The sequence below is a fragment of the Gymnoscopelus braueri genome, assembly GCF_963280865.1.
Source record: "Gymnoscopelus braueri genome assembly, chromosome: 6".
NCBI classification, from domain to species: Eukaryota; Metazoa; Chordata; class Actinopteri; order Myctophiformes; family Myctophidae; genus Gymnoscopelus; species Gymnoscopelus braueri.
Genome location: NC_137607.1, coordinates 30,264,316 through 30,277,761, shown reverse-complemented (window position 1 = coordinate 30,277,761; position 13,446 = coordinate 30,264,316). Strand labels below are relative to the sequence as shown.

Genomic DNA, 13,446 nt, shown 5'->3' with positions numbered 1-13,446 from the left:
ACTTTAAGTATATTTTGATGCCAATACTTTTGTACTTTTACTTTAGTAAATTCTGAATTCCAGACTTTTACTTGTAATGGAGTATTTCTACATTGCGGTATTGATACTTTTACTCAAGTATTTCTTCCACCACTACAACAGAGGGCACAAAAAGGTGACTGGCACTATGCCATCTAGGGACCTGAAGCAGCAGCCTCATGGCTTCATTATAGGCCACTTTGAGCCTCTGTATCTGCTACTGTCCTTGTTGCAACACCTGGGGCTGTGTACATAGGAGTGCAAAGAGCTTTAATATTTGACTTGGACAGAACACATACTAAACTGTTGTAGCATTGAGCATAGGCCTATCATTTACATCATTGTTTGTAAATATCAGTCATCATTAATAAACAAACTATATCATATAGTCAATTTAAAACTTTGATTGCAGACCATACCCACAAATGTCTGCAACTGTTTTTAACTTGTGTTGTATCATATGTAAGGGGGAAGTGTTTTGATTTGTTTTGTGTCCAATGTCCTTTCGAGAATAAATAAAGGTTTGAATGAATGAATGAATATCCTCATTGAAAATATGAACAAGGTGTTTTATTTCCTGGCATTTCACCAGAGGAGTATCACATAGTTGAAAGACAGGAAAGACTGATTTCTTGTTTCCTCTGCTGCTTCTTATTATCATCACATTACTCTTTTTGGCATTATACTTAATGTCATATTCTTTGTTATACTGTGAGCAAACCTTCAATCGTTGCTGTAGCCCAGAACTAAATGGACTAAGGATGACTAAGTCATCTGCAAGACGATTGATGACAGAGTTACCAGCCAGACAGCCTGTATTGAACATATTCAAATGTTTCGATAAGTCATCTATATAAACATTAAATAGAATAGGATTCAGGAGACAAAATCCCAGCATACCACCATTACCATAACACCAATATTCAAATAATGTACTTAGGGATGCCTCTAGCAAGCAGTTGTCTGAAATAATGTTTCATGATTGATCCTGTCAGATACATTAATAGAACACATTAAAACTGTGGGATTTTGGCTTCCATGTACAGTAGCAATGTTCTCCTTTAGTGCATATAAATTCACATATCTGTGCCCTGCTTCCTCTTAAAGATAAACTGATTATCAGTGGTGAGAACAAACATTTCTAGCCTTATTTGCTGGATTCCTTCCAACACTTTGAATAGGATACTAGCAAGGGCAATAGCTTGGTAGTTATCCATGTGCTAGTTAATTTGGCAGCTTTGTCCTTAATGACTGTACCAGTTGTACAAATATTATTGTTTAAAATAGATTAAATGGTCTTTGCGTTGCGTTGTTCTCTTTTTCAATATTATGCTGAATTATTGGAAGTTTTCATATATTGTATATTATATTGTGTGTTACAGGTATTAGCCTATATGGTAATGTGACATTGTAGTTTTATTCAGTTGGGGGAAAAATAGATACAGATTATTTATATTATTATACAGCCTGTAGGCCTAATGTTAAGCTATATAAACATGGGTTGTATGTATATTTTTTCCCTTTTTCCTTTCGTTTTTGCTTTGAACTTGTGACCTTAATACTGACCATATTTTCATTGCTTTATATTGAAAAACAATAGGGATCCTAAATAAAATACAGAAGAATCAGTGGTTTCACATGTTGGAGGTAGAAGATCGAGTTTGTATCTTTTTTGTTTCCCACCCAAGTATGACACATGCATATGCGCACGCACACACAACATAGGGCGGATATCGGGCAGATTATAGTCTAACCAAGGGCAAAGTGCACGCCACACTGTAACACTGGAAACAGCACAGTTCAGCGTGCTCCCTTATTACTCTCTCTCTCTCTCTCTCTCTCTCTCTCTCTCTCTCTCTCTCTCTCTCTCTCTTTCTCCCTCCCTCCCCTTCTCCCACGTCTGAAGTCTCCACCTCATATACCATAGCACTCAGTAGGAGACAGACACTTACTCAATAGGCTTCAAATCGCACAGAAGATTTTCTCCTCTGGTCAACACCAGAGTAGGTGAGCCTCTTCTTTTGTTTATTAACACATGTTTAAATGTTCTGCCTTTAAAGTGCTTACATACTGTATCTAGCAATGTGGAAGTAATGCTAATCTGCCGTCAGCAGAAGCACTACAGCAGCTCATGGTTTTCCAAGAACAGCCAATTCAATTTCTTGCATGATGCAACAGTGGACATAAAACTTCTCTTCCTTGCAAACTCCTCTGCATGGTTGTAGTGGTCCAATGTATAGGATAAGCCCAGATGTCCATGTGATGGATGATGGTACATTTACAAGGATTAACAGTGTGGGACAGCTCTCCCACTGGTGTTCCAGATGCAGTCAACGGGGCTTAGCCCACTGACACACTGAGATCTGTGAGAAAAAAGAAAAGTGAAAGGAACAGAATGGCACTCAAATGCAACAGATGGGTAAGGGAAGCTGTGGTTTGAACAAGAGGGGTGGGAGGTGGTCACAGTGACCTGTTGCATTCAGGCTTAGAAATTCTCTGGCATTCTTCTGCCATAGGACATGTGCTTGCCAGTGGATCGAGGCAAACTGTGAGTAGAATTAACCGCTGATAACTGGCTCTGGTCCCGCTGCATTCAAGATGCCTGGCTGTGGACACCTCTCACTGTCAACCTTTGCTTATGGTGAACCATCAGTGTAAAGGAAGGAGAGGATGACGAGGAAGGGGACAAGGGAGGCTAATCCATTTCGGAATGCATTCCTTCCAAATGTGAGGTAGTGACCATAATTAGATGTGGCTAGTTTGGTTCAAGGACTTCTCAGTACACTAAGCAGCACGCCCTATGTCCCTTGTGTGTGTGTGTATGTGTGTGTGTGTGTGTGTGTGTGTGTGTTTGTGTGTGTGTGTGTGTGTGTGTGTGTGTGTGTGTGTGTGTGTGTGTGTGTGTGTGTGTGTGTGTGTGTGTGTGTGTGTGTGTGTGTGTGTGTGTGTGTGTGTGTGTGTGTGTGTGGTTAAGTTGCACATTTCCGTTTGTTTTGGTTCTTCAAGCAGAGCACTGACAAATTTAGACAGGAGTGTTCCAAAAATGTTGAATAAACAGTCTAAAAATACATAATTTGAGACCATGCAGTTCATTGAGATTGAGTTACCATATTTTTCTGCCATATCCTGTGAATGGTTTCAACCAACAGAACAAAGAATAGAATAGAATACTAGACCAATTTCAATAACTCAAATTTGAACAAAAAGTGAAACTAAAGACATGTTCTGTATATTTGTTATTTTTACACAATATAGCTTCAGTTATTTTTATTTTATGTTTAAAAAAATAGTTAGTTTTAGTTTTTAGTTTGGTTTGAGTTAATTATAATACCCTTGGTGAGATGTGTTGACAGGGTCTGAGAGAAAGGCCCTGTTTATGAAGAACATCTAACAGTAAAGCATGGCTTAATTGAATATAGTGCATGGGTACTGTGATGATCAACACAAGATTCAGGTTGCAGCGTGAAACCCTCTGAGAATCACTCTCCTAAAAACATATGCTGCACTACACGTGTACTGGTGAGACAAGCTGATCAGCAATACTGTAGGTCACTGCTTGATTGTTGTGTTTTATAAGTGTAACTTGTGCATTTGAGTGAAAACAAACAAACAAAACATTACTTTGTGTCTTCCTCATGTGTGTGACAAGGACAAACAACAAGTTTACCCCCAAATGACCTCTCTTACAATATTAATTAAACTATGAGTCAGGACACAGGATACAAGTCTGACAAGTGTCCACATGATAAGAATACTAATCATCTTTGTTCCCAGACACAGACTTGTCTTATAAAATTAACATCTTCGAGCAAGAAAAGCTATTCCTGGATGGTGTATCTGTCATAGATGCTCCAATCAGATTATTCCTGTGTGGCGGTCGCCTGTATGGCTGCAGTGAGTTTACCGTGACAATGTTTACTCTGGGGGTCACATGGTTGGGGTGAAGGTGAGGTCATCCACCTGGCTTTCTATAGTCTCCCTGTCCCTGGCTATCTGCGTGTCTCTATCATTCATGTGCACTAACATGCATGTAATTGTCTTGGGTCCATGAGTTCTAGGAGACGATTGATCCGCTGTGGGCAACACAGAGAGGACATAACATGCAAGTTATTAGATCAAGTTAGAGGGAAAATGAGATAAAAGGCATGGCTCGCATTCCAAGTTGTAAGGTAAACACGGCCTTGAGGTACAAGACTAATTGCATACATTAGCAAGGATTTTGCGACTTGGTTTGTGGAAATTGCATTGAGGAGTAATAATCTCCTCACCCATGCAGCTAATCTGCTGCGTGGGCAGCATCATTCTTCTACGAGTCACAACATGATGTGGGACTGTGATGACTAAGCTTTCAACATGTGAATTTAAAACCCCTGATTTAAGTATTTTCGGATTAATGTAATGAGGCAGACTGTTATTGAATTCAAATTTGCCACTGTCGACCAAAATGATGTGCCTCGCCGATGACTAACCGAGGATAGGCCACACAGTAAGATTTGCTTAGAAAAATCGTTTGATTTATAGCCTTGTAAAAACACTCAGTTCCTCATCTAATAGGCATATGACAGCACCGCACCATTACATTTTCCTTGACTCCTTTCTCCCTCCCTCCTTTCTCTCTCTCTCTCCCCCCCAGACACATCTATGAATGTTTGACTGACTGACGGAGTCATGGAGGAACGTTTGACCAACAGATTTGACCTGACTTATGTCACAGAACGCATCATCACTATGTCCTTTGCGGGAGTGTGGTCAGAGGAGACCTACCGCCAGAGTCTACGTGACATCACACTGATGATCCAGTCCAAGCATGGACACAACTACCTGGTGAGATGGACTGCATGGGCATGCAGAACACTTCAGCCTATCAGAAATCACAATCTTGTCTTTAATGTGCACTAGCATGGACTCCTGTTCCTCAAGTCAGTCAATCAATATAAGCAGATCTAGAAGCTCTACACGTCGAACTAGCGCACGTTGTGAGCTTATAGATCAGGACTTTTCCTGCTGTATTGTGAGCGTCCATGTCTCGCCACAAACAGCCGCATCTTGACGTAATCTCCCATGTCAGATCTCCACACTGACATTCCAGTCTGTATCGTCATGGCAGTCCAGGCACAGAGATATTTGAAGTCCTTGACTATACCTTGAGCTCCATCCCAATGTCCTGTTTAATTACTGTACATTACTTTAGTTTTCTTGGCATTGTGCTTGAGGCCAATCTTCGTGCACTCCATTTCTACAGTAGTAGTTCCCTTCCTTTCTCTGCAGTGTCCGAGACTATAGGGCAATGTCACCTGCATAGTCGAGATTGGTGATCATGATGGGATTTACTCGCTGAGTCATCCTCGGAAGGGCGCCAGGATATCACCCTGAAGGATGCCCGCGAGTATCTCAAACTCTTTAGTCACACCATCGTAGGTCAGAACCTTGGCTTGAGTCCTCCAGTATAATCTGTGCCATCTTCTCAGGAACACCATATAGGCACATACACCTTATAGGCACACAGGAATACCATAGAGTAGACCCTCCTCTAGCCCAGAACCAAGCCGAGTAGACCCACCTGGAGCCCAGAACCAGCAGAGCAGCCCTGCCTGTGTGTGCACGCACTCGTCTGTGCGCGTGTGTGCAGTCTGTGCACACACACTCTGTCTTGTTAGCCTCAGTGTCTTCAGTTCAGTTAAACTCAATTAAACATTGTTTTAACAGTGTGTTAAAGATGCCAGAGATATTCTAAACAAGCAAACACATGAAAGTGATGAATCATCAATCATGCATATCTCTCTCTGTCTCTGTCTCTGTCTGTTTCTCTCTCTCTTTCTCTCTCTCTCTCTCTCTCTCTCTCTCTCTCTCTCTCTCTCTCTCTCTCTCTCTCTCTCTCTCTCTCTCTCTCTCTCTTTCGCTGTAAAATGATGTAACATGTTTCATTTCCAAACTCTCTTTGCTCATAACAAGATAAGAACTATTTATTTATTTTCCAGCTTATCAACTTGTCTGAGAAGAATAACAGTCTCACTCAAATGAACCACAAGGTAATGTCAATACAGATTATTATCCTGACCTAGTTATTTGGGGCGGTAAAGCATTGCAGTGTGTGGGTTTTGACCACATGTCAATTCTGCCACAGGTTCTGGACACGGCTTGGATGGATCTCCTGGCCCCCTACCTGGACCAGGTCTGCAGTGTCTGTACAACGATGGAGAACTGGCTCCAGGCCAACCCCAAGCACATGCTGGTCCTACACTGCAGGGTAATGCCTGATTTATGCTGTGTCGTACGACAGTGTCATTTATTTAAATGCGATTTAGCAGATCTATAAGCTCAGAACAAGTCACTCCTGTGCACTTTGTGAGCTTATAGATTGGCTATTTTCAGCAAATGTCTCCTTCTCTCATTTGCACAATATATTGATGTGTGTGTGTGTGTGTGTGTGTGTGTGTGTGTGTGTGTGTGTGTGTGTGTGTGTGTGTGTGCGCGCGTGTGTGCGTGCGCGTGCGCGCGTGTGTGTGTGTGTGTGTCCTCAACAGGGAGGCATCGGCAGGATTGGTGTACTAATGGCTTCTTACATCCACTTCAGCAGCCTATCAGCCAGGTAACAGTGATACCAAAAGTCAGTGGTTCCCAAACGGTGTGCCACCGAATCTTGTGACAACCGTGCATTAATATAGCAAGATATACAAAAAGTATGAATTTAAAATGTATTTGTTGTTTTTCTAAATCTGCAAGCTTGTCCGTTGTGAGCTTGTGCAGAAGTGCCTTGAGATTTTGACTTGCCCATTGGTGTGCTTTGGGCACAAAACGTTTGAAAACCACTGCAGTAGCCAACTTGTTACAAACGTAATGAAGAGGGTGGTGTGCGTGTGTTTTGTAGTGGGAGTGAAGGCCTTGAACTTCTCTAAAATATGGGGAATAAGTGCCATAAGTTACGCTAACAATACATGTTTCAACTCTTTCATTTCCCCTTTCTGTTTCCATTTAGCAAAGGACATAATGTTAACCTATCTGCTAAACATGTATTGTGCTGTCATAAGGGAATGCAGATGTGACTTATGCTCCTATATTCGGACATTGAAATCAACCACAATTCTAACTCAGGAGGATTGGTATGCAAGTACACAGTAAAATCCACTTGCAACTTGGCATCCCTGTTTTGGGTGAAAATCGTCAAACATTTATAGACGTAAAAATAAATAAATTCAAAGGAGTTCAAAAACCCGGCATGGACCATCAGCATCACAGGCTGACATAGGCGCAGCATGCCACACAACAGAGTAGACCTTCTGGCATGGGCCCTGGCCAGACCAAACAGCATCCAGTTATCGTAAGCAATGGGCATGCAGGTCATCAGGGTAGGCCACCAGCGGTGATCTTCTGCATCACAGGCTGATGCGGGCACGGCACGCCGATCCAGGGAAAGATGGCTGGCATCACCAGCATCAATATCATCATCGGCATCAAGGCAGACGCTGGCACAGTGTGGTCACGGGGTCTGTAAAAACATAATTTCAAACACACAGGACGCATGTGGGTCATCGGGGTAGGACGTTGTGGTGAACCCTTTGGCTATGGCTCCTTGCACAGATCGGCATCACAGGCTGACGCAGACAGCGGCACATGTAGAGCATCGAGGGGGGGTAGGTGGGTGGAAGCATGGTCTCCGGGTCGCAGGATAGGGATAGGGTCTCAGTGACGACAACAGTGACACCTCGGCATAGATGGGCCACGATTGAACCTCAGTGTCATCGGGACAGAACCAGCCCTGGAGCAGGACGCATTGCAGGCTGACGAGGGCACAGAGGGCACATCGGGACGACTGGGTGTGAGAGAGGGGAAATCAGGAGAGGTGAATGGGAGGAGGAGAGAAACTCAGGACAATCAGGGCACCCACGGGGAGAGGGAAGCAGCAGAGGGGAACTAGGAGAGGGGAATGGGAGGCCGTGACCATGACACCAAGTGAACCTGTGAAATAAGGCCAGAAGGTTATAATTGTGTTTGTTTGTTTCTGTTTGACTGCTGCTGCGACACATTAAAGCCATTCACACCTTTTTGTGAGAGCAGATGCAGAAGTGCAACCGTAAAAGATTTTACAGCGTACTGATGTTTGACCACAATGAATTGATCACAGATCAATGGAGAGAGCAGTGATTGAACAATGGGCAGATTGAACAGAATGTGATGTGTGTCTCCACCAGGCAAAGGGCAGGACAGTCGATCAAAGAGACTTTGAACCCAGACTGATATTAGAATTTTGGGGCAGAGATCCTGTTGCATACTGTTGCATACCTGTGAATCTGTTTACCCTGCAAAGTACCAGAGTTATGTTCACACCTGTAGAAGACACACTCTTTCACTTTCACCTCCAGGGTCACTGAATGGAGTCATGTTTGAGTTCTGTGAGTTTAATCTCAAGCCCTACTTTGTTGTACAACGAATAGCAAAAATAAACTCAAGCTTGTAGATCTGCGATTTTCAACATTTTAGAGAATGTTGACATTCTTGGAAAGTTTCGCTTGTAATGACATGCCCAAAATAGGGACACTAGGCTGAAAATTGTTAATGTCATAATGGAGAGGACACGGGAAAGGTCAAAGAAAGAGACAGGTCACTGTCCACCAGAAAACACAGGACAGTCGATGAAGAACTTGGTTTCCAGTGAGCGCATGCACAAGCTTTCTTTCTCTTTCTCTGTGTGTGTGTGTGTGTGTGTGTGTGTGTGTGTGTGTGTGTGTGTGTGTGTGTGTGTGTGTGTGTGTGTGTGTGTGTGTGTGTGTGTGTGTGTCACTCTGTCCGCGCCTGATTGTCAGCTGACTCACGGTTGTGCAACTCCTGATTGTCGCATGTTGATAACATTGTTCCTGTCCAACTCTGTCCCAGCTTATCTTACAGTATTTGCTTGTGTGTGTATGTGTGTGTGTGTGTGCGCGCACACGCGCAAGTGCGTGTGCGATCTTGTACAACTATTCTTCAGAAGCCCAAATGTCCTTTGCAACAAATAGAAAGACAAAAAACTGTATAATGAGGACATATTTCTGGACCTTAATATGTTAGTATTAGGATAATGTTAGGTTAATGGTTAAGGTTAGTGGTAGGGTTTAAGCCCTCATGTCAAGGGTTTAGGGAATAAATGGAAGTCAATTGAAGTCAATGGAAGGTCCTCACACATACGTGTGTGTGTGTGTGTGTGTGTATGTGTGTGTGTGTATGTGTGTGTGTGTGTGTGTGTGTGTGTGTGTGTGTGTGTGTGTGTGTGTGTGTGTGTGTGTGTGTGTGTGTGTGTGTGTGTGTGTTTTAAGACATTGAGACTTCGTATATAACTGTACGAATATGTGTGAATATGTGCGTCTCTCTCAGTGCAGAACATTCCCTGGACCACTTTGCCATGAGGAGGTTCTACAATGATAAGCTGTCTGCACTGATGACCCCCTCTCAAAAACGGTAAGTGTGACTGATCGACTGACTTCTGGACAGGTACAATAGGTCAGCGGAGTCCTGTAGGTCAAAGATCGACCACAGATCAGCTCTGAGCCTCTGATCTCAACTGTGGGCCCGTCTTTGACCTCAGATTACAAGGTCACACTTCAAACTAATCGCCCTGTTTATCCTTCGAGTGGTACTATAATTACTACAATACGGCTATAATTTGCATGCAGTTCCACTTTTTGTGACCGCAAACCAAACCGGCAGTGTCATTCTGGTGTACAGCAGTGTTGTTCTTCTCTATTCCAGATATGCGTGGATGCTGGGTGGTTTGTTGAAGGGAGGTCTGAAAATGAGATCCTCTCCGTCCTTCCTTCTCTGCGTCGTTCTACACAGTGTACCCAAGATTAGACCTGAGGGAGGTGAGGATTCCACACCTGTCTGATCATCATTTCAAACTGAGCTGTGTTAATCTATAGTGTGGTACCAAGGGTCCGCTAAACCACTGGTTCTCAAAGTGGGTTCCTTGAGGGGTTCTAGGGGGTCCCCAGAAAAATTAGGAACAGTTTCGATACTTAAGCCCTATTTTACGTTTTGGCTATTCCAAAATTTTGAAATACATAGAAACTCACAACATGTTCCATCGAGATGCATTGTAGAGATACTAGATCTACTATTCTAGAAAAATGTTGACACATTTTGACAAATCTTCTCTTATGGGGGTCCCTGGCACAGAATCTTTCAAATGGGGTCCATGGACAAATACTTGGGGGTCCTTGACATGACAATGTTTGAGAATCACTGCCATAAACCACTGGTTCTAAACGCTGGTGCTGAGGTTTCTTTTCTAGCATTTCTAGCATTTGCCTGCTTTCCCCAAATGTAAATTTGAAAACAATAGTCTATGTGCCTAGGACTGGAGCTGAGCTGACAATCATTGCTCAACACTGTGCCTATTGTACATTAGTAATGCGCTATTTTCCAAGAAATTCCTCTTGGCAGTGGAGCAGTGAAGCCATTCTGTTATGTAAATTTTATAAAAAATGTTACTGTAAGTAAATAGAGAGACTTAGAAATGTGACTAGTTAAAAGCATCTAGTCCACATATTTATACAGTTTTTAGTCAAACATACCTCACTAATAGTGTCCGTCGTGTTATTGTTTGATGTCAGCAATCGTTTAGTTTCAAATGACAAATGATCTACATTTGGAATTAATCTCTTCTCTACAGGATGCAGTCTGTTCCTTAGGGTGTACCAGAGCCTACAAGCTGTCTACACCTCAGCTGTCTAGTAAGATAGGCTTCATCCCTCACTCAATACATTTTTACAAAGTTACATGGAATACATACAGCACTGCTGGGCAGGATTACAGCAATTAACATGTTTATTATGTTCATAATCACAGCCATGTGCAAGCTGGTCAGACAGACAGGATTTACTTTGTGCTCCAGCCAGCCCAGCTACTCAAAGGAGACATAATGGTAAGACTTTTACCTTAAAGGAGCACTTCCCCCATTTTTAACCATTATCTTCATATAATAATAATAATAATCCTCAGTAATGCTTATTATAAGATGGCACCATTACCGTCTACTGTGTCTCAGAGGTGGGCTATGACATCCTCGATCGGTATTCCAAGCTAATAGAAACTAAAGCCTTTCTCTTCCTGGAAAGTTAGCGTAATAAAACAAAGTTTGAAATCTTGTGTTTCTTGAAATTACCAAAATTATCTACTGATGATGTCATTGGTAGGCAGGTTTCCGAACCGTCCCCAGCTGACTTCTGAGGCACAGAACAACATTACATTACATCTCCTCTTAGGCTCTTACCATGATAAGACGAGATGTAACCCTAGACATAATTTACTTTATTATAATTTACGTAATGTATTACATTGACAAAATGTGTAATTGAAACAGTCTAGTCATGGCGTGGCCTCCCTATCCAGTCACGTTAGGCTACCATGTGCAGTAAAATGCATAGAATAGATTTTCAACTATGGCAAAGTTGTCTTGCTCTTCATGAGTTTCACTTTCACTTTCACTTCAACAAGAATCAACATGGTGGCATTCATGGCCGGAGGTGCTTCTGTTTCGTGACATCATGCATAGACAGCATAGATGGACAAATATGCACAGAGACATGGATAGACATATGGTTTACTTGTCCACAAATGCTAAGAATGTTATTTAGATGGCATGTGGTTTAGACTGATTCTTGGCTTGATGTTTACCTAGGCCTATCCTACTTTGTAGCACTTGATTATTTTCCTTTGCACTCTTTACTTGACCATCAATCTTTTTTTTTTTAACCCTGTCATTTGTTGACTATGGATCATGCCACTTACAGTAATGACCTTGCACTTTGTAAGTAGCTCTGGATAAAAGTATCTGCAAAATGCTTAATATTAAATTGTAGTGACATGAGCTGTAGTGACATGACATTGGTCTATTTTGAGGGGACATACAGTACAGCCAATTCCTGTTTTTGATGGCTTGGTATGGTGGTGAATGTCTGGGCAGGTGGTTTGCTATGATAAAAACAGCCAGTCGGCCAGCCGCCAGGTCATCTTCCGCCTCCAGTTTCACATGGGAATTATCCATGGACACACCCTCACATTCTCCAAGGCGGAACTTGACTGCGCTTGCGGAGGTAATGGCATTTGTAACTTGTTACCATACTCTGGCTAACTGCCATCTCTTCTTTCACACCCTTGTTATTTCTTTGATGGTATTATCATGGTAGTATGAATCTTTAACCAATTTTGCTCTCTGTCTTTGTCTCTCACCCGCTCTCTCTCTCGCATGCCCCCACCCCCATGTAAATATTACCTTAGAATAACCTTGTCACTTCATGGACTGCAGGTGTGAAGTACACAAGGAAGTATGTACTTAGTAAGTTAGTCCAGACTATTTTGTCCGACTGTAATATTTACGTCTCTCTCCAGACCCCAGGTTTCCTGAGAATGGGAGAGTGGAGCTGGTGTTCTCAGACAGCCCTGAGAAGATAGCAGGTACTGTCCCATTTCCAATCCCCAATAGAATGTCCTTGTCTAACAGACACACACACATAGGTCTATATAATGACTGAAATATGTATAGACTACAGAGGTCTGTATTCATGTCTTTGTGGTTGATTTTGTTTACATTCACCCCTAGCTCTAACCTTAACCGTCACCACTGCATGGCTTTACCGTAATCCTAACCTGATCCCAACACTAACCTTAACCATAAAACCTAAGTTTAAACATAAACCCAAAATAGTGTCTTGAATGGATTGCCAGCAAAATGACCTCAGAGTTTTCTCATCTTTCTAGGGCATTTGGTTGTCACGAGAATAGAAGTACAACAGCACGCACAATGCATGCACGCACGCACGCACGCACGCACGCACGCACGCACGCACGCACGCACGCACGCACGCACGCACGCACGCACGCACGCACACACACACACACACACACACACACACACACACACACACACACACACACACACACACACACACACACACACACACACACACACACACACACACATTTTCCCTCACGTTACATCTGGTTGTTGTGGTTGATGAGCACATCCTCCACTCAAGCAGATCAGACGTATGACTCGGGCCTTAACAGGACACACTGCCTCATGCCTTCTGAAAGGCTTCTGTGTTCACTGTCAGTGTTACCCAGTGGTGTAAAGTAACAGTAAAGTACATGTACTTAAGTAAAGAGATATTTTTACTTTATTGGAGTATTTCCAATTTTCAATACTTTTACTTCTACTCCACTAGATCTCAGAGGCAAATATTGTTCATTTACTCCGATTATTTGAAAACTTTAGTTCTAGTTACTTTGTAGATTTGGATTTTTACAAAACATTCATTAACCACTTTCATTAACACAAAAGATGTTTTATACATATCATTACTTGTGAAATTGGACATTCTGCATAACAAGTACTTTAAAGGTAGGGTAAGTGATATTTTTTGGTTAAAACAAAAAGTATTTTGTTAAAAGGTT

The 13,446-nt window shown here is 42.3% G+C and overlaps 1 protein-coding gene across 1 annotated transcript in view; it reads left to right on the top strand.

Annotated features, from left to right (window-relative positions):
* The first annotated feature begins 1,889 nt into the window (after positions 1 to 1,889).
* LOC308086236 (tensin-3-like) overlaps positions 1,890 to 13,446 on the top strand; it is a 53,819-nt gene continuing 42,262 nt past the window's right edge. Inside the window, exons 1-11 of the mRNA XM_080429695.1 lie at positions 1,890 to 2,025; positions 4,652 to 4,842; positions 5,997 to 6,047; positions 6,143 to 6,265; positions 6,543 to 6,607; positions 9,367 to 9,450; positions 9,742 to 9,854; positions 10,664 to 10,724; positions 10,840 to 10,915; positions 11,957 to 12,086; positions 12,382 to 12,447. Of these exons, the coding sequence (XP_080285821.1) occupies positions 4,687 to 4,842; positions 5,997 to 6,047; positions 6,143 to 6,265; positions 6,543 to 6,607; positions 9,367 to 9,450; positions 9,742 to 9,854; positions 10,664 to 10,724; positions 10,840 to 10,915; positions 11,957 to 12,086; positions 12,382 to 12,447 (925 nt within the window). The 5' untranslated portion in view covers positions 1,890 to 2,025; positions 4,652 to 4,686. The remainder of the gene's footprint in view (positions 2,026 to 4,651; positions 4,843 to 5,996; positions 6,048 to 6,142; positions 6,266 to 6,542; positions 6,608 to 9,366; positions 9,451 to 9,741; positions 9,855 to 10,663; positions 10,725 to 10,839; positions 10,916 to 11,956; positions 12,087 to 12,381; positions 12,448 to 13,446) is intronic.